The sequence below is a fragment of the Melopsittacus undulatus genome, chromosome Z (assembly GCF_012275295.1).
Source record: "Melopsittacus undulatus isolate bMelUnd1 chromosome Z, bMelUnd1.mat.Z, whole genome shotgun sequence".
NCBI lineage: Eukaryota > Metazoa > Chordata > Aves > Psittaciformes > Psittaculidae > Melopsittacus > Melopsittacus undulatus.
Window position 1 is genome coordinate 21,498,780 of NC_047557.1, and position 18,363 is coordinate 21,517,142.

Here is an 18,363-nt window from a genome sequence, read left to right on the forward strand (position 1 = left end):
TTTCCTGCAAGACTTACCTTTTTCCTCACTTATGGTAATATTCAGAGTGCAAAGATGCTCAAGAGCTGCTTTAACCAACTTTCACTGTTCTCTTACCCATCTGGGGGGTTGGCTTACTTAGTAGAATCATAGAATAGTTAGGCTTGGAAAGGACCTTAAGATCATCTAGTTGCAACCTTCCTGCCATGGGCAGGGACACCTCACACCAAACCATGTCACCCAAAGCTCTGTCCAACCTGCCTTGAACACTGCCAGGGATGGAGCATTCACAGCTTCCTTGGGCAACTCATTTCAGTGCCTCACCACCCTAACTGTAAAGAACTTCTTCCTTATATCCAATCTAAACTTCCCCTGTTTTAAGTTTTAACCTGTTACCCTTTGTCCTACCACTACAGTCCCTAATGAGGAGCCTCTCCCCATCACCCTTATAGCCCCCCTTCAGATACTGGAAGGCTGCTATGAGGTCTCCATGCAGCCTTCTCTTCTCCAGGCTCAACAGCCCCATCTTTCTCAGCCTCTCTTCATACAGAAGGTGCTCCAGTCCCCTGATCATCCTCGTGGCCCTCCTCTGGACTTGTTCTAACAGTTCCATGTCCTTTTTATGTTGAGGACACCAGAACTGCACACAATACTCCAAGTGAGGTCTCACGAGAGCAGAGTAGAGGGGCAAGATCACCTCCTTCAACCTGCTGGTCATGCTCCTTTTGATGCAGCCCAGAATACAGTTGCCTTTCTGGGCTGTAAGTACACACTGAAGCTGGCCCATGTTCATTTTCTCATTGACCAACACCCCCAAGTCCTTCTCCACAGGGCTGCTCTGAATCTCTTCTCTGCCCAACCTGTAGCTGTGCCTGGGATTGCTCTGACCCAGGTGTAGGACCTTACACTTGGCATGGTTAAACTTCATGAGGTTGGCATCAGCCCACCTCACAAGTGTGTCAAGGTCCCTCTGGATGGCATTCCTTCCCTCCAGTGTATCAACCGAACGGCACAGCTTCGTGTCATCAGCAGACTTGGTGAGGGTGCACTCAATCCCACTGTCCATGTCAGTGACAAAGATATTAAACAAGACTGGTCCCAACACCAATCCCTGAGGGACACCACTCGTTACTTCTCTCCTGCTGGACATTGAGCCATTGACCACAACTCTTTGCGTGCAGCCATCCAGCCAGTTCTTTATCCACTGAGTGGTCCACCTATCAAATTGATGTCTCTCCAATTTAGAGACAAGGATGTCATGTGGGACAGTGTTGAACGCTTTGCACAAGTCCATGTAGATGACATCAACTGTTCTACCCCTGTCCATCGGTTCCATAGCCCCATCAGAGGAGGCCACCAAATTAAATTGGTCAGGCAGGATTTCCCCTTAGTGAAGCCATGCTGGCTGTCACCAAGCACCTTGTTGTTTTTCATGTGCCCTAGCATGCCTTCGAGGAGAATCTGCTCCCAGATCTTACCAGGCACAGAGGTGGGACTGACTGGTGTGTAATTCCCTGTGTCATCCATTTTCCTCTTCTTGAAAATGGGGGTTATATTTCCCTTTTTCCAGTCATCAGGAACTTCACCTGACTGCCATGATTTTTCAAACATAATGGACAGTGGCTTAGGGACTTCATTCGCCAGCTCCTTCAGGACCCGCGGATGGATTTCATCAGGTCCCATGGACTTGTGTACATTCAGGTTCTTAAGATGGTCTCGAACCAGATCCTCTCCTACAGTGGGCCCAAGGTCTAGGTTTTCACAGTCCCTGCGTCTGCCTTCCAAGACTTGGGTGGTGTGCTCAGAGCCTTTGCCAGTGAAGACTGAGGCAAAGAAGCCATTCAGAACCTCAGCCTTCTCCAAATCCAGGGTAGCCAGTTCTAATAGCACATCACATTGTCCCTAGTCTGTCTTTTATTCAGAATGTACCTATTCAATCCCTTCCTGTTATCTTTCACATCCCTAACCAAGTTTAATTCTAACTGGGCCTTAGCTTTCCTAACCTGGTCCCTGGCTTCCTGGACAATATCCCTGTATTCTTCCCAGGCTGCCTGTCCTTGCTTCCACCTTTTATAAGCCTCTTTTCTAAGTTTCCTCAGCAGCTCCTTATCTATCCAAGGAGGTCTCCTGGCCCTCCTGCTGCACTTCTTTCTAGTCAGGATGCAACACTCCTGAGTTTGTAGCAGGTGATCCTTGAATATCAACCAACAGTCTTGGGCCCCCCTGCCCTCTAGGGCTATGTCCCATGGAACCTTGCTAATCAGGTTCCTGAAGAGGCCAAAGTCTGCTCTATTGCAGTCCAGGGCAGTGAGCTTGCTGCATGCTCTTCTCACTGTTGAATTCGACCATCTCATGATCACTGCATCTAAGTCTGCCCTGGAACGTCACATTTCCAACCAGCCCTTCCCTGTTGGTGAGCACGAGGTCAAGCAGGGCACCTCTCCTCATTGGTTCCTCTATTACTTGCAGAAGGAAGTTGTCTTCCACACAAATAAGAAACCTCCTGGATTGCTTGTGCCGGGCTGTACCATCCCTCCAACAGATATCAGGATGGTTGAATTCCCCCATGAGGACAAGGGCCTGCGGGTGTGAGGCTGTTCCTATCTGTCTATACAGTGCTTCATCCTCAGATTCTTCTTGATCAGGCGGTCTGTAACAGATCCCCACAGTAATGTCTCCCATTGCTGTTCTCCCTTTAGCCCTGACCCACAAACTCTCTGTTAACTGCTCACCTGTCCCCAGACACAGTTCCATACTCTCCAGCCTATCCCTAACATTAAGGGCAACTCCCCCTCTGCATCTGCCAGGCCTGTCTTTTGTAAAGAGCCTGTAAGCTTCCATTCCAACACTCTAGTCACAGGAAACATCCCAGCATGTTTCTGTGATGCCTGTTATATCATACCCCATAGACATGCACACATCTTTAATTCCTCTTGTTTGTTCCCTGTGCTATGGGCATTTGTATAGAGGCATCTGAGTCGCGCTCCAGTTGAAGCCAGCATTGGCTGGAGTGGCTGGAATATCTCTACATTGCTCCAAGCATTTATTATAGGTGTTCTCAACTGACTGGGTGTTTTGGGATAGGAGGATGCCCCCCTCCCCCAACACACCTAGTTTAAAGCATCCTTGACCAATCTGGCAAGCCTCCTACCAAGTGAGTTTAAAATAGTTCTTTCACACAGCTTCTCTCTGTCGTAGTTTAAACCAAGTCCCCCTACTCCCGGAGAGTTAGGAAGGAGAATCCAAAGAATGTAGCCCCCACGGATTGAGATAAGAACGGTTTAATTGCTAAGGCATAACACAAAACCCCTGCTGCCATTTACTACTACAAATAATAATGATACAGCAAACAGCAAGTGAAGAGAATACAACACCCCACCAGCCACCGACCCATAACTCACTCCACCCTGCCTGGCCGAGCACCATGTGCTCCCTCCTCCATTTTTCTCCAGAGCTCCCCCCTCCAGCCTTCTCTTTCCCAGTATGCATCCTGGGCATCACGTGCTATGGTATGGAATACCTCATTGACTAGCCTGGGTCAGGTGTCCTGTCTCTCCTTCCTCCCGGACTCCCCTCCTCCACCTGGCTGGAAAAAACCTTGAATAAAAACACCCTCAAAACATGCTCAAACCATGACATTATCCACCCCTTATTCCATACCATTCACGTCATGCCCAGATCCCACATTTCAATACACAATCACTCTTAAGTCCACCCCTCGATCATGGGACATCTCTATGTTGCATCTCTGGACTGATAGCCTGAAGTATCTGGGCCCACCAGGCTCAAAATCATTCACCGTCCCCTTCAGCAGTTCTACAGCTTGCTGCTGGGGACTCCATACAGCTGCCTTCCACCTCCAATGCTTCCAAAGCACTGGAGGGGCCCAGTGGATCAGATACTTAGCCCTACTGTCCCACATGCCCTGCCACTCATGACTGTCCAGCCTTGGGCACAGTCTACTGGTGCTTCTATGTACTTGTCTAACCTTAGACAAGACCCACACCTGACTCTGCTTAACTTTTGCGACTGGGGCTGATGTAGCTGCCCTGCTTGCCAGTTCTCCCACCACCAGCTTCTCTTCTCCCAAGTCTGGATCTTCCTCCTCTGCCTTGCTGGGAAGTGCTGCGTAGTCTCCTGCATCCTGCTGGGGCTCGGCGGGCGACTTCCGGGGGACACTCTCGGCCGTCGGAGGGTCGGGAACGGCCGCGGGACTCACCCCCCCCCGGCTGCCTGATCCCGCTGCTCAGCTACCGCCCTGCTCTGCTCCTCCCCCGCCTGCTCCCGCTGCTCTGCCACAGCCGTTTGGCTCCCCGTGCCGCTCTCCCTGGCAGCCTCAGCTGCCGGCAGCTCCCGGGGCCGCTCCTTCCTGGCTTCACGCAGCCTCACGCAGACGACGACGAGGATAAGGACAAGGACGGCGAAGAGCAGCGGGACGGCCTGGTACAAGTCCAAGTCCACGGCCACGTCCATCCCCCCCTGCTGCGGGAGCCCCACCGTATTACAAGCCTCTGACACAAAGTACAGTGAAACAAAAGCTTTAGCCCAAGCCTCAAACACATCCAATCCATACACAAAGTACCCGGCAAAATCCCGAAACAGCGAGATCCAGAGAAAAACCTCTAAGAGCCAATAAATCAGCATTGTGACAAGAGACCATAAATCCGCTCAGATCTGTTCTTATCTCAAACCCTCGGGCCCCACGTTGGGCGCCAAAAAAAATGTCGTAGTTTAAACCAAGTCCCCCTACTCCCGGAGAGTTAGGAAGGAGAATCCAAGGAATGTAGCCCCCACGGATTGAGATAAGAACGGTTTAATTGCTAAGGCATAACACAAAACCCCTGCTGCCATTTACTACTACAAATAATAATGATACAGCAAACAGCAAGTGAAGAGAATACAACACCCCACCAGCCACCGACCCATAACTCACTCCACCCTGCCTGGCCGAGCACCATGTGCTCCCTCCTCCATTTTTCTCCAGAGCTCCCCCCTCCAGCCTTCTCTTTCCCAGTATGCATCCTGGGCATCACGTGCTATGGTATGGAATACCTCATTGACTAGCCTGGGTCAGGTGTCCTGTCTCTCCTTCCTCCCGGACTCCCCTCCTCCACCTGGCTGGAAAAAACCTTGAATAAAAACACCCTCAAAACATGCTCAAACCATGACACTCTCAAAACTGGATTCATTTATGGGTGGAATTATCTTGGCACCTCGACTTTAGTAAGGACACTATGATTATAATCAGTGGCAACCAGCCCATATGTAAAATTTAAGCACAACTTCAAAGTTAGATACCTGCCTAAGGGGTCACAACTGTGGTGTAAAGTTCTGAGTTTCTTAGCTTTACAACCACTTTATGTTCTGAATTTGAAGAGAACTTTTCCCTCTTGCTGGTATGACCCCTGGAATGAAGAAAGAATATAGAACACTTACAATTTTGTTGGATTAGCAATAAGGTTTCAATTTTGCTTAGTTAGGAATAAGATTTCATTTTAAGATTGAGATCTGTTAAGGTGGCTAGACAGTGAAAATGTGGTTGTCCTGAGAAAAGGTCTGATTCAGCTCTTCGGCTTGAAGCTTGTCTGTAAACTTTGCTTATGTATTTAGCTTTTTTGTTTTGTTTTAACTTCTATCTAGGAATCTCTTAGGTGGCTGGAGGATGAAAAAGCTCTTCTTGACATGACAGAAGAAGTAGACTATGATGTGGATTCTTATGCTACCCAACTTGAAGTAATTCTAGATCAAAAAATTGACATTCTGACCGAACTTAGAGGTAAATTGCTTTTCATTACTTTGGTGTGCATTATTAGCTATGTGTTTTCATATGCCATGGAGACTTGCAATAGTAATGAGGATAAAAATATGTGTTTTAGGGTCTTTATTCCCCTTTGGTTGCCCTGCAGTGTCTTGTAGAAGGAGCATTTATTGTTCTGCCCAAGAACATGTTTGTATAAGTGTTCATCCTAGTTTAAGGAAAATCTATGCTTTACCTCCAAGAAATATAAACTCAATCCTGTAACTTTCTTTTTTTTTTTCCTTTTTTTGCCCCAAAACAGTAAAGGGAAGGAAAAGAAAATCCAAATGGACTGTACAAAAAAGGTGATGCAGTGAGGAAGAAGTAGTAGGGACTTGAAGTTCCTGCTCTGTTGCATTCTATAGTGTAGCAGGGACAAAACTCTTATTTGAAGACTCTGCTTAAGAATAGCATCGAGCTCTCGGCAGCTTGGTGGTTAGCTTACTTTTTCCTCAGAAGCCTTTCTGTCTGCATTTTTCAGTCTCTCTTTGTTAAAAAACAAACTGCAGATACTTCTTAGAGCCAGAAATTGACTTTTGCACTTGTCTTCTAAAATCAGTTTGTTATCTTGGTACACCTTATGGAGATGGATCTTTCAATTAGTTTCTGTAACTGGTCTCCAGCAATCGGGCTATACTGGTAGAAGTTTAAGGGTAGGGTTGGCATGCTTTGATCTGTGTTTAGGAGACTCCTTATAAGATAAAACCTTAGTTTTTACTCCAAAATAGAAGTATGAAAGTGTGCCACACTAACTTTCCTAGTTTTTTCCCATTGTCGTTTTAGTTATGATGAAACTAATGAAAGATGCATTCCCCTATTTATGGTGAATAACTTGCAAAATTTGATCACACATGCTTTTCACATTCATAGAAAAATAGGGGGGAGTAGAATTTATCCTGCTGGGTTTTAGAATGTACAAAAATGACTGATGGTACACTTAATACAATTTTGTATGCCCCTAAGGATGGTTTGGAAGCTGCTGAGAAGGAAAAGAATTTATGTGGTGTGCATCTCCTTATACTCCAAGTTAGAAGGAGAATTTAAGTGTGAACAGGTTACATACTGGGAATGCAATTATGCAGTTTCCAGATCTACCCTTCCTAGAGACAGGGGTAGCATCTAAGAAGGGACTGAGTTGCTCTGCAAGTTGTTTGTATGATGAGTATTGAATTTAAGCTTGTGTCGATCCTTTTGTAGTTTGTAGTGTCAGCTATTTTTGTGGAGGGATGTTCTTTGTTGTGTACTGGGGCTGGGATATGCAGCATTGGGGCTTAATTTTGAGCTCTGTGTTGAGCAGAAGCACATCAGTATTTATTCTCTCTTTTTCATTAAAGACAAAGTGAAATCTTTCCGGGCAGCTCTGCAAGAGGAGGAACAGGCCAGTAAACAGATCAGCCTGAAAAAACCACGTGCCCTTTGAAACAGGCCTTTGCTGCTAAAGGAGTCCATGAACCCATACTGCTGTAGCACACATTTGTTACAAAACCCAGTGGCTGTAAGAACTCAACTACTTGAAAGTGTAAAAACATTAGAAATGTCTGTGGAAATGTCCTGTTTCTTATTCACCTGAATGACATTTTTAAGTTTTGTGTGAAATGCTCCTATGATGTCTACAAAATGCTTCTAGACCAGACAGCACAACCATGCAGGGTTCAGATCTGTGAAGCACTTTGTTTAAAATATTTCACTTACTCAAATGGTGAGGTTTTAGTTTGGAAATATTTGCCATTTTTTAACAATGAAGTAAAGCTGTGGCCATTAAAAAGCCGCAGTTTCCTTCTGAGTATGTTCAGTTTTGTTACGAAGACCAGCTGTGCAGTTTTAAATTGTGTTTGCGTGCATGCACACCTCACTAGTGGTTGTATGTAACTACTCATCTACAGACAGCTGTGCTTTACTTCTTCCCATTCTGTGCCTTGATGAAGGCTACTTAACCCTCAGCATCATCTTCCTGAAGCACAGCCTTAATGATAACATTCCTTATTTGTCAATATAAATTACTTCCAGTGTGTGTGCATTTTTAATGTGTTTTGAGACTTTTTTTTGGTGGCTAGAGATTCATTTCACAGGACGTGCCATATCATTTGAACAGGAACTGCAATAGCTGTTAAAGAGTGTACAAACAGCTGGACATTCCATCCTCCTTGTAAAAACACGGAATTTAGGTTTATTTGAGTTCCACAAATAATGGTGATATAATTCTAATGTTTCATTCTGTAATTAAAAAAAAAAACAAAAAAAAACTGATCAAAAAAACCCACAAAAATAAAAATTAGTTGATGTATAATAAAGGGCAATGTTTAAGTACTAAGGAGAGTTGTATCTTTGGATAATGCACATATACAGTATGTGTTATGGTATGTGGTAATGTTGTCAGAGTAAAGGTACGATCTGATCTCTGCATATGGATAACTGTCACAGTTCAGGGATCCAGCTAAATGCGTACATATTGGCCTTTCACATACTGTTAAAATTTGGCTTTTAATGCATGACAAACTTACATGTTCATTAACCGTAGTTTGCAGGTAGTTTGAGTAGCTCTGTTGCTTTAAAAATAAATGTAGCTAATACCTATTTTTCCCTTTGTACAGTGCCAGCAGCTGAAAAGTGGGTTGAACTTGCATCTTTTGGGGATTTTGCACAATACCTCTTAACCTGGCGCTAATAGAAATCAAGTACCTGAATTCTTACTAATGGCGCCATGTGTATCAGCACTTCTTAGTTGGTGGCACTCGAGTTATTTTTGCAAGTCAGTATCCAAAAAAAGTTGACCTTTCATGTAAGAACTTCTTGTCAAATGAAGACTTGTAGACCTCTCTAGGAGTTCTCCCAGTTTCCAGGAGTTTGTATTAGCAGACTTTCCCTTGGAATTGTTTAAAAAATACTTTTGGAATATAAGCCTGTTTGTTTGTGCCAGTCCTGGCAGGGGATAAAAGGAAGGCAATTGAAAAGATTGTTAATAAGCCAGGAATTCTTGTAGTGTTTAATGTTTCTATTTCCCATAGAATGCTAGGCTATGGGAAGCTCTTGTCGCATCATGGTTAAAAAAATTAAAAAAAAATAAAAAAAAATCTATCTGTGTGTAAACATAAACTGAAACAATGTAGATTTTACATAATGTGTTTAATAAAATTAAGCTATTAAATGAATTACATGTGGGAGTTTATGGAAATTCTGTTGTGCTTTGGGAAGGATTTCACTTTGTAACAGCATCAGAGTCAGACTTTTGAATAAAAGGCCTCTGATTTCAGAATGCTTACTTCAAGAGCCAGCTCTTTGTACAGATTTGTCATACATTAAGAATTTGCCCAGAATGCTGTCCTGAAAGTTTTGCAGCAGATCTTAAAAGAAACATCATGTGTCTGAGCATTTAGGAACGTCCTCCTTCACAGTTGTAAGAAAAAACAGTGAAGCAGACGGCAGGATGTTTTGGTAGCAGGTCATAGTACAGTACAGGTTATAATTCAATACCAAAAGGCTTCAAGACCTCTCCAGCAGCTTACTTTCTAAAATGCCTCTAATGACCGAGACACCCTATAGTAGGTTCCCTACCGCTCTCCATGCAAGCCTAGAGCCACAACCAGGCTGTGGTTTACAGCAGATGCCAAAGCAGATGCAGTTACATTTCAGCAGCTTCCTACTAAGTGACACAGATCTCCAGCACTTGCTCCTTCTGTATTAATCTGAATGTATTGCTGTTGCTACTTACCTCACCCATACATTGGTTCTCTATGCAGTGAACCAGCGCTAGAATCATTACATTACAAAATAAATGAGCAATTCGGTTTTTCAAAACAACCTCTGGGGATGCCTGCAGATTCAAGTGCCTGTTTCTGTATGTGCTTCTGAATCAATGACTTGTAAGAATTGACACTGGATGTGTATAAGATGACATTACATCTTTGAAGAGGTTTTGATAATTTGCCTCTTCTCCACTTACTGTGGTTGTATTGAAAGAGGTATGCAATACATTAAAAAATTACTTATGGTAGCTAATACACAGAGCCGTGCCTTCACCCCTGCATGATGCTGCAGTGAAAAATTACTTTTTCCTGTAAGACAGACCAAAGTGGATTTTTCTTTTGAGACCTGCTACAGTTAATACAAAAATCTTTGAGAAAACTGCCTTGTCCTTAATAACAAATAACATAATAATCCAAATGCTATTCAGGCTCTTCTAAGTCTTTCTGTCAGGACACAGGCATGCATTCCTGTAAGATTCAGTGAAAGCTTTGATCTATGTTAAAACCTTTCCCTCCCTTGATGGGTGAAGTATTTTTCTTATAAAAATACCTGTTTGAATTTGCTGTTGGCAAAAATAACCTTTCTGTCTATGCTTATGAGACTAGCCCTTTGGTAGCTTTCTGCTGGTTCCTGATGTGGTTTGATGGCAATAAATATGGCATAAGGAGATGACACTGGTACTTTCAGGTATCTCTGTAGTGTTTTTGTAATTGATACTGAGCTAGCAAGATAAATGCTTTTGTTCCTGAGAAAGCGTTACTGGGATTTCTCCAAGAAAAGCTGATTGCTAACAGAACTGGAATGGGGGCAGATACCAGAGAACACATGGAAGAGGTTGGCATTTCAAATTAATATGTTTAAATATCCTTCAAAAATCCCAAACAAAGGAATGACTACACCTGTTTTTGTTGCCCAGGCTAGACTTAATGGTTGTACTGTTGAGTACGGTGCAAGAATTTACTGAGGCAAAGTCCAAGTCCGCGATATGGGATTCCAGCACCTCACTTCAGCTGTGAAGAATTTATCTCTTAAAGTAGAAAGCAGCAGCTGCTTCTCTACTCTCTGTGATAAAACCGCATGTAACATTTTAAGAACCAGAATGTGCATGTACACTGCAGTCATTCTGGTGTAGGTAAGTCTGCGGTGACAAAATACAGAAGATCTTTAATTCTTCAAGTAGAATCTATGAGAAATGGATGCCTTCTGCGTTGAAGCCATGTAGCAAGCTGAAAGAGTGAAAGATGTATGTTACAATTTCCACTGATTTATATTTCAGCTTAAGGCATTTCTAAGAGGTGCTGGCTGGTGAGTAATATATAAAAATATCATGAAAGCAGCCATTGCTCAACTGCAAAAAAGAATTATTACAAAATCTTAACTAGATGTTATTAGCAAATTCACCATTTTGGAGATGTAGGTGTATTTTCAGTGCAGTTAGTTATATTGCATCCTAGCAAGTTACTACGTTTCTTTAGAGTAGCTGTATTAATCGTCACACTGTGAAAGAGGATTTAGGTTGCCACTTAAATTAACTGACCAGACATAAGAGCAGAATATAACAGTTAATTACATAAACTTCCGAATTATGCTATAGACTATGGCCTAATCCTCAACACAGAGAAGGGCTGTGGAAGTCTCCAGGGATATTACAATAATCAATTCCATTATTAAAGCCATTTTTAGAGGAAGCTAAAGGGTCTAGTACACAAACACCTGAAATAAGGATCTTTGGCTAGTTGATTCTCAACAACGTAAGCAGTGGCTAAAATATACGTAGGGTTTTAAGTGTTCACACTCAGGACTAGAAGCAAGGAGTGTCTGGTATTGAGAGGAAAATGGAATTAGTACTACTACTCTGTGACCCAATAATAATCTGTGCTGCACAGGCACAGACAGAATTTCAAGAAGCTTAAAGGGAAGACATAAAGGAAAAAATACCTAATAAAATCATCTATATCCATTGAACGGGCTCGTTTTTCAGAGTAACCTGTATTTTCTAGGACTGCATGTATTTTCTCTGCAATTTTGAAGTTTTCAGGTATTTCCTGTCAATGAAAAATAGGATATAAATTAATTTTCTATTCATAGCACAGGAAAGGGTCATTTAAATAATTATTCTTTTCCTGCTTTTAGAATGGTTCTTGTTGCAAGTAGCTATATCAGGGATTTTTTTTTTTCTTGTTTTGGACTACTGTATTCTTCTTGTATCTGAATTCTTATACCCCAGCTCATTCACTATAAATGAATCAACCATACTGCTAAGCATACACAGAAAGTTTTCTCATTAGATTCTTACTAGATTAGCAGAAGTCCTTGAGATATGTACAGCCAATGTATTAGTAACGTACTCAGCTTTCAGCTCTTTCACAGCGGTTTAATGACCCTTTTAGATTTTTCTTTAAGGAAAGTTTCTCCTCCCTCGAACTCTCTCGGAAAAACTTTAAGACGTTAAAGCAGCTTTTCAATGTTAAGTTTTTACTCTTACAAAAGTCAGTATGTAGGACACAATACACAGAAATAGAATTCAATAGAAAGGAGCTTACTGTATTATGTAAGGAACAATGAATTCGGTAATTATGATCCAGTAACTGCTCTACAGCACTTGACCTGAAAGAAATGCAAGCTTAGAATAGAAATTGAGCTTTAACTAGGTTTCATTGTTAATCTTTACTATCAAAAACTGTAACAGCTACATAGAGCTGTCCTTTTGAACAGCTGCCTAGTTTTTTACTAAAGAAAAAACTTGTGACCTCAGCATAAATCCTCCATCATTGTTTATCCCAGACTGTGCTGGCATGCATGTAACACTGCTGTGCATTTGCACCAGAGAAATGGTTACCTGAATGAGCTTTCAGACTTTGAAAAGATGCCCTTTAACAGAAGTTACAGAATCACAGAATCATACCATGGTTCGGGTTGGAAAGCACCTTAAGATCATTCAGTTCCAACTGCCCTGCCATGGGCAGGGGCACCACACACTAGGTCAACCTGGCCTTGAACCCTGCCAGTGGTGGAGCATTTACCATGTCTTTGGGCAGCCTGTTCCAGTGCCTCACCACCCTCACAGTAAAGAATTTCTTCCTTATATCTAATCTGAACTTCCCCTGTTTTAAGTTTGAACCCACTACCCCTTCTCCTATCACTACAGTCCCTAATGAATAGTCCCCCACCAGAATCCTTGTAGGCCCAAGTTACTTACTTAAATGCTGCGGAGAGTGTCTTGTTTTTCCTAACAAAGGCTATTCTTACCAGACCATCCCACTCCTGAAATTAAAAATGTCAGAATTTACAGAGAGGAACATGCAGCCACTACAAACAAGACAAGTCACTACTGACAACTTCAGAACAAGAATATTGAACACACTAAAATTTTCCTGGAAAATATCTTTCTAAACAATACAAAACCAGTCCTGATTTGCACAAAGCAATAGAAATGGAAGACAAAATTCTTCACTCACAAAAACTGTTGAAATTGTTCTTGAAAGCCTTGAAATTGTTTTCATGTGCTGAAAAGAAATGTAATTGAAGACTATCTGGCTAAGCTTGGGGAAGACTGAAATGGTCCTGGAGATCAAAGCATTTTCATAGAATCATAGAATGGTTTGGGCTGGAAAGAACCTTAAGATCATCTAGTTCCTACCACCCTGCTATGGGCAGGGACAACTAGGGACACTACACCAGGTTGTTCATGCCCTGTCCAGACGGGTCTTGAAAATTTCCAGGCATGGAGCATTCAGTGTAATTTTAAGAATACTATCCTGTACACACTCATCTGAAGATAAGCCTTCTCATAGATACCCCTGTGATCGTAACCAACAAAGTCATTAGCCTGAAGGGTCTCTGGGAGATAGAAACCACCATGAGAAGGGCATTATTACTAGCAACTCTCCAACTGACATGGAGATGGCACCTCAGTCTTGTCTGAAATAGTGTAAATGAAGCTGGACCCGAACTGATGGTGGCACATTCAGGTAACATCCTAATGCAAGCCTGATCAACAGATAAGTAAGTATTTTGAAATTAGGTAAATGCCAGTGCATAGCTGGTACTTAATAGTAAAAACAGCACATGGAACTGAGAAGTGGAAAGTTAAATTAAGAATTACCACTAGTATGCTACGTTGTTGTAGATGCTCACCTGGAAGTTAACAGGTGGTGGTGGGTTCTTTGGCTCTATTCTGACAACACTGGATTCCACTTTGGGAGGAGGCCTGAAATTGTTCTTTCCAACCTGTTAAATCAGAAGTCAGGCAGCTGTATGAAAAAGCAGCAAATCCTCACATTTCTAGAAACATTCTTCTGTCTTTGGTAGCTCTGTTAGCTAATGCAGAATGATGTACCTTCATCAGATGATCCACTCTAGCTAGTAACTGAGTATTAATAGAGAGTCTGCAGTATAGTTTAGTTCCTGGTTTGGCAACCAAACGAAGTGCAAATTCCCTTTGAAACATAAGTATTGCACACCTGAGAATAACAGAAATGAGAAAATGAATTCTAAGTGATAAACTTCTACATCAAAACCCAGCTAACACACTTGAAAGTACAGTATTTGCCTCAGTACTTAGAAACAATACAAGTTTGCCATAAACAAAATGTCTTAATTAGTGCAGATTGCGTTAAAAGAAACCCAAAACCACAAAGAAAAAAAACCTTTTAAAGACATCTGCATCTTCTTAAAGACAGAATTTGATTCTGTATATTGCTAAGTGTATCAGGATCAAAGAGGAGGTTAGTCTCAAAGAGTTTTGTGCCTGACTGTAACTAATCATTTTGAGTAATTCTGTGATGAGTCCTTCAAATCCAAACTCTCCAAGCTCCAAAACCTGACCAGTAATGTCATGAATGTTAGCACTTCAGGGAAAGAATTCAAGAACTCACGTGCACTGAACAACACACAATACTACCTGAGCAGTTACATTTTTAGACCATGCAACAGAAGTGTCTTAGCTTTGATCCTACCTTTTCCACTCTTCCTTTCTCAGGTAAGAAGACACCTGAAGTGCTACAATACCCTACTTATCCCTGGAGTAACAATCAGTTATATTACTAGTGTCAAGAGGTCCAGCTCTGGTTTTGTCAGCTGGACACTCATTGATGCCAAGACTAAGTTTTCCCTTCATACTCAATACATTGCCATAAACTAATTTCCAGGCATTGGCAGGTTTCGTATTATAGAAAATCTTGTGTGTGGCCCCGATCCATCAAACTGATATTTTAGGAACAAAAGTTTGATTTGGGAATATTTTTAAAGCTATTTTATTTTCTATCAGGTAATATAGAGCTCTGTTCTTCCACATACCTGAAAAAAGGTCTGTGAAGCAGCAACTTGAAAACAAAAGGTGAAGAAATCTGAAGAAAGAGTAATAGTGTTAGTATAATTTCTGGGCAATTATCATTTAGAAAGAAAAAGGTTTTGCCACGCTGTTTAGCCATACCTGGTAGGGCAAGTTAGCCACGCATGCATCAAAGAACGGCAAATCTGTTTTCAAGACATCTCCAACCCTGATTTCTAGTTTGTTTGCCAGACTCCTGGGGAAAATATGGTGTGGTTGTACTCAAAGAAGCATGTTGCCAAAGTTTTTGCCTATGCAGCTCCACTGCTTTAAGAGCTTGCTATTTCCACTTTTGGTACTCACATGCCCTGCACTCTCTTCTGAAGCTCACCAACAAGTCTAGGGTCAATTTCACAAGCAATAACCTGAAAACAAAGTATATCATTGCAACTTTATACAACTTCTTCTGGTTGGGATTAAAATTTCAATGGTAAAAAAAAACTCTGTATCTATTCGTACATGTTTACATAATCCTATTGGTCTATGCACCTTACTTCTTCTCCAAAAACATGCAAGCCTTATCACATAAATGGGTAACAGCAATACAGTTTGATAAAACCACACAAAATTTACACAAACTACTAAAAAAAATTCGAAATTCTGCAAAGGTTAAGAAAAATATTCATAGAGTAATTCTATTTATTTTAATAAAACATGTGAAGACCCTTCTGCTTGCCACAGCCTAGGCCAAAATGTGGTTGGAGCTTGAGAAGATGTGCATGTGGCGAATTCACACTTACCTTTTTAACTTTCTCTAACATCTTTACTGTCAGGTTACCAGTTCCTGGGCCCACTTCCAGAATGACATCTGTACGTCGTAGGGCAGCCTAAGAACAAACGGCATTGCCGTTGATTTTCTAGGACTGATTTCAAGCAACCTTTAATTTCAAGACAAAAGGTACATGCAGCTTGGCAAAAAGCTACAATAACCTAGCAGAGGAGCGTGAACATCATTAAGAGAGTGACAAGAGGGAAAAGCTGAGAACAAGAATGTCCCAGTGCTAATTTATACGAGATCTTTTGCAAAGTATAGAAAAGTAAACCAGCACGTCAGGAAAAAAGCGGCATGGAAAGGCAGTAACTGCAGCACTGAAGGTGGGTGTCACCACAGCCCGGGAAGTCAGAAGTCAGGGAAGCGGACAGAGTTCATGACACGCTCCCCCCGCAAACGCTCGGCCGGCTCTGTCCAGCGCTCCCCCAGCAGCCAGCCCCGCTCCCTGCCGCGCCGCCTCCCGCCCCGCCAGCCACCTTCTCGATGATGCTGTTGACAACGAGGGGGTTCTTCAGGATGTGCTGTCCGGCGCCGGTGTTGAAGAGAATGCCTAGGGCAGAGAGCGGAGTCAGGCCCGCTGCGAGCGTGGCGAGGAGCGCCTCAGCTCAGCCCTGCCGCCGGCACGGGCGCTTCTCCCGGCTCACACCGCACTCCCCTGGGCCCACCCGCAGCACCGAGGCCTCACCCCGGCATGGCTCAGCGCAGGCCGCGCCAGGTGACAGCCCCAGCCATGGCCTCCGTCCCCGCGGGCACCGCCGACCCCCCCGGGCCGCACTCACCGGAGGCGCCGCGCTCCCCGCGCTCCTGCCGCAGCCGCTTCCCCGCTCGCACCTTGGACATTGCGGCCCCACCGGCCCCAGGCCGCCCCGCTCCCGCACACGTGCCGAGCAGCACTACGACTCCTGGCCAGCACCGCTTCGGGCCGCAGCGTCGCGAGGCACAGCGCCCCCCAACGGGCCGGCGGTGCATGTGGGCAGCTGCCGGTGGCGGGAGGCCCCTGTTCGGCGGTCGGGCGCACGTCACGGCAGAGCCCTCCCCGCGGAAGGAGGGTTCCGGAAGTGGGTGCTAGGCCGAGCGGCGAGGCGGGGAATGGGTGCAGCCCTGACGTCATGCGGAGCGGCAGCGCGCTTGTTCAGGGTCTCGTACCCCCGAGCGCACATACCTGAGGCACTGAGCACCGCACACCCTGCTGGGCGTCAAACGCTGTGCCGACACCACATGGAATTACAGATCAACTGGGTTGGAAAAGACCTTTAAAATCATTCAGTCCAACCATTAACCCAGGACTTCCAAGTCCACCCCTAAACCGTATCACTGAGGGCCTCGGCTACGCGGTTTGTGAACACTGCCAGGGACGGTGACTCCACCATTCCCTGGGAAGCCTGTTCCGATGCCTGATAATCTTGTGAATATTTTTTCCTAATATCCAGTCTAAACCTCTCCTGGTGCAGCTTGAGGCCGTTACCTCTTGTCCTGTCGCTTGTTACTGGGGAGAAGAGACTGACCCCACCTCACCACAGCCTCCTGTCAGGTAATTGCAGAGATCAATAAGGTCCCTCCTGAGCCGTCTCTTCTCCAGACTAAACCTCTCCAGGTCCCTCAGCTGCTCCTCATCACACTTGTGCTCCACACACTTCACCAGTTCTGCTGCTTTTCTCTGGCCCCGCTCCAGCCCCTCAATGTCTCTCTTGTAGTGAGGGGCCCCGAACTGAACACAGGATTAGAGGTGCACGGCCATGTCTGCACGGTCCCCCGGCACGCTCAGACCGCCGCTGTCCGGAACGACCACAGACACACCAGGGAAGCACGGCCACAACTGCCCCGCTCTCCGCCACGGCCACCTCCGCCATTACGCGGCTCGCACAAGCCCCCCGGGCCCCGCCCCTCTGTGTCAGCTCCTGGAGGGGCTGGAGCACGTGGCTCCCCACGGGGAAGCCGTGACGTCAGGCGGTGAGTCTCCGCCCCCCGGGGTGGTTGGCGCACGTGGCGCACAGGCCCCCTCCCTCCCCCCTCCCCCCCCGCCATCAGCCGGCGCACGGCGAGCAGGACCGGCCGCTGGTCGCTGGGAACAATCGTCACTGGGGCACGCGGCGGCGGCGGCGGCAGCTGGTCCCGGCCCGCGGCACGAGCTTCTCAAGCGGCAGCAGCGCCGTGTGCCCGGCCGGGGGCAGCCGGCACCGGTGAGCAGCCCTCGGGAGCACCGCCCCCCGCGGCCCTCCCGCACCGCGACCTAGCGAGCGCGGCGTGCTGGCCGGCCTCCCGCCGCTCGCTGCTTGGCGGGCGGGCGGCGCCGAGCCGGTTGGTGCTCGGCCCGGGCGCAGGGATGGAGGGAGGGAGGCGGGAGGGAGGGAGAGTAGGCCGCGAGGAGGATTGGGGGAAGGGGGCGGAAAGCGTCTGCAGCTCGCAGCAAGACAATTGCGGGGAGCAATCCCCAGAGCCGAGGGCGCCGCGCCCCTTCTGTGTGCGCTCCGGTGCTGGCTCCCGGCTGCCCGAGTGACAGCAGCACGGGTGCACCCAGCACACCTGCCTGTGCTCTGCGCTGCGTTCTGTGCACAGCCTGCCTTGGCGCGCTGCGCCGTGTGCAGCGGGAAAGTGCGCTCGGAGAGAACTGTTACCTTATTTCAAGGACGCGTTTCCGGGTTCTTTCCCCAAACGGTGTTCAGTCAGGGTGGAACTGGGGAGGACGCATCAGAAGAGCATGAGGCATTAAGCTGTGTGGTTTGTGTGGCAGAACTTGCC

General features: G+C 45.4%; 3 protein-coding genes across 7 annotated transcripts in view; 2 read left to right on the top strand and 1 right to left on the bottom strand.

The window, feature by feature from the left end:
• Positions 1-8,925, top strand: part of KIF2A (kinesin family member 2A) — a 64,940-nt gene extending 56,015 nt beyond the window's left edge. For all 3 annotated transcript variants that reach the window (XM_005151923.3, XM_005151924.3, XM_005151925.3), the window contains 2 exons: positions 5,620-5,755; positions 7,111-8,925. In XM_005151923.3, coding sequence (XP_005151980.1) covers positions 5,620-5,755; positions 7,111-7,196 — 222 coding nt within the window. In that variant the 3' untranslated portion in view covers positions 7,197-8,925. The remainder of the gene's footprint in view (positions 1-5,619; positions 5,756-7,110) is intronic.
• Positions 8,881-18,295, bottom strand: DIMT1 (DIM1 rRNA methyltransferase and ribosome maturation factor). Of its 2 annotated transcripts, none has more exons than XM_031051675.2 (12): positions 18,240-18,295; positions 16,101-16,174; positions 15,593-15,679; positions 15,156-15,217; positions 14,955-15,048; positions 14,819-14,868; positions 13,860-13,983; positions 13,658-13,750; positions 12,720-12,784; positions 12,064-12,127; positions 11,459-11,565; positions 8,881-10,746 (listed from the first exon to the last, which is right to left on the bottom strand). In XM_031051675.2, the coding sequence occupies exons 3-12, from the start codon at positions 15,611-15,613 to the stop codon at positions 10,704-10,706; spliced, it is 723 nt and encodes a 240-aa protein (XP_030907535.1). In that variant the 5' UTR covers positions 15,614-15,679; positions 16,101-16,174; positions 18,240-18,295; the 3' UTR covers positions 8,881-10,703. The 2 variants fall into 2 exon arrangements, with proteins under 2 accessions (XP_030907535.1, XP_005151979.1); XM_005151922.4 differs by lacking the exon at positions 18,240-18,295 and adding an exon at positions 16,404-16,563.
• IPO11 (importin 11) overlaps positions 17,560-18,363 on the top strand; it is a 97,600-nt gene continuing 96,796 nt past the window's right edge. Inside the window, exon 1 of one of the 2 annotated variants that reach the window (XM_034072735.1) lies at positions 17,560-17,574. The gene's annotated coding sequence lies outside the window, so the exon portion shown is untranslated. Of the gene's footprint in view, positions 17,575-17,657; positions 17,805-18,363 lie in introns of those variants that run through there. The other variant, XM_034072734.1, reaches the window with a different exon arrangement.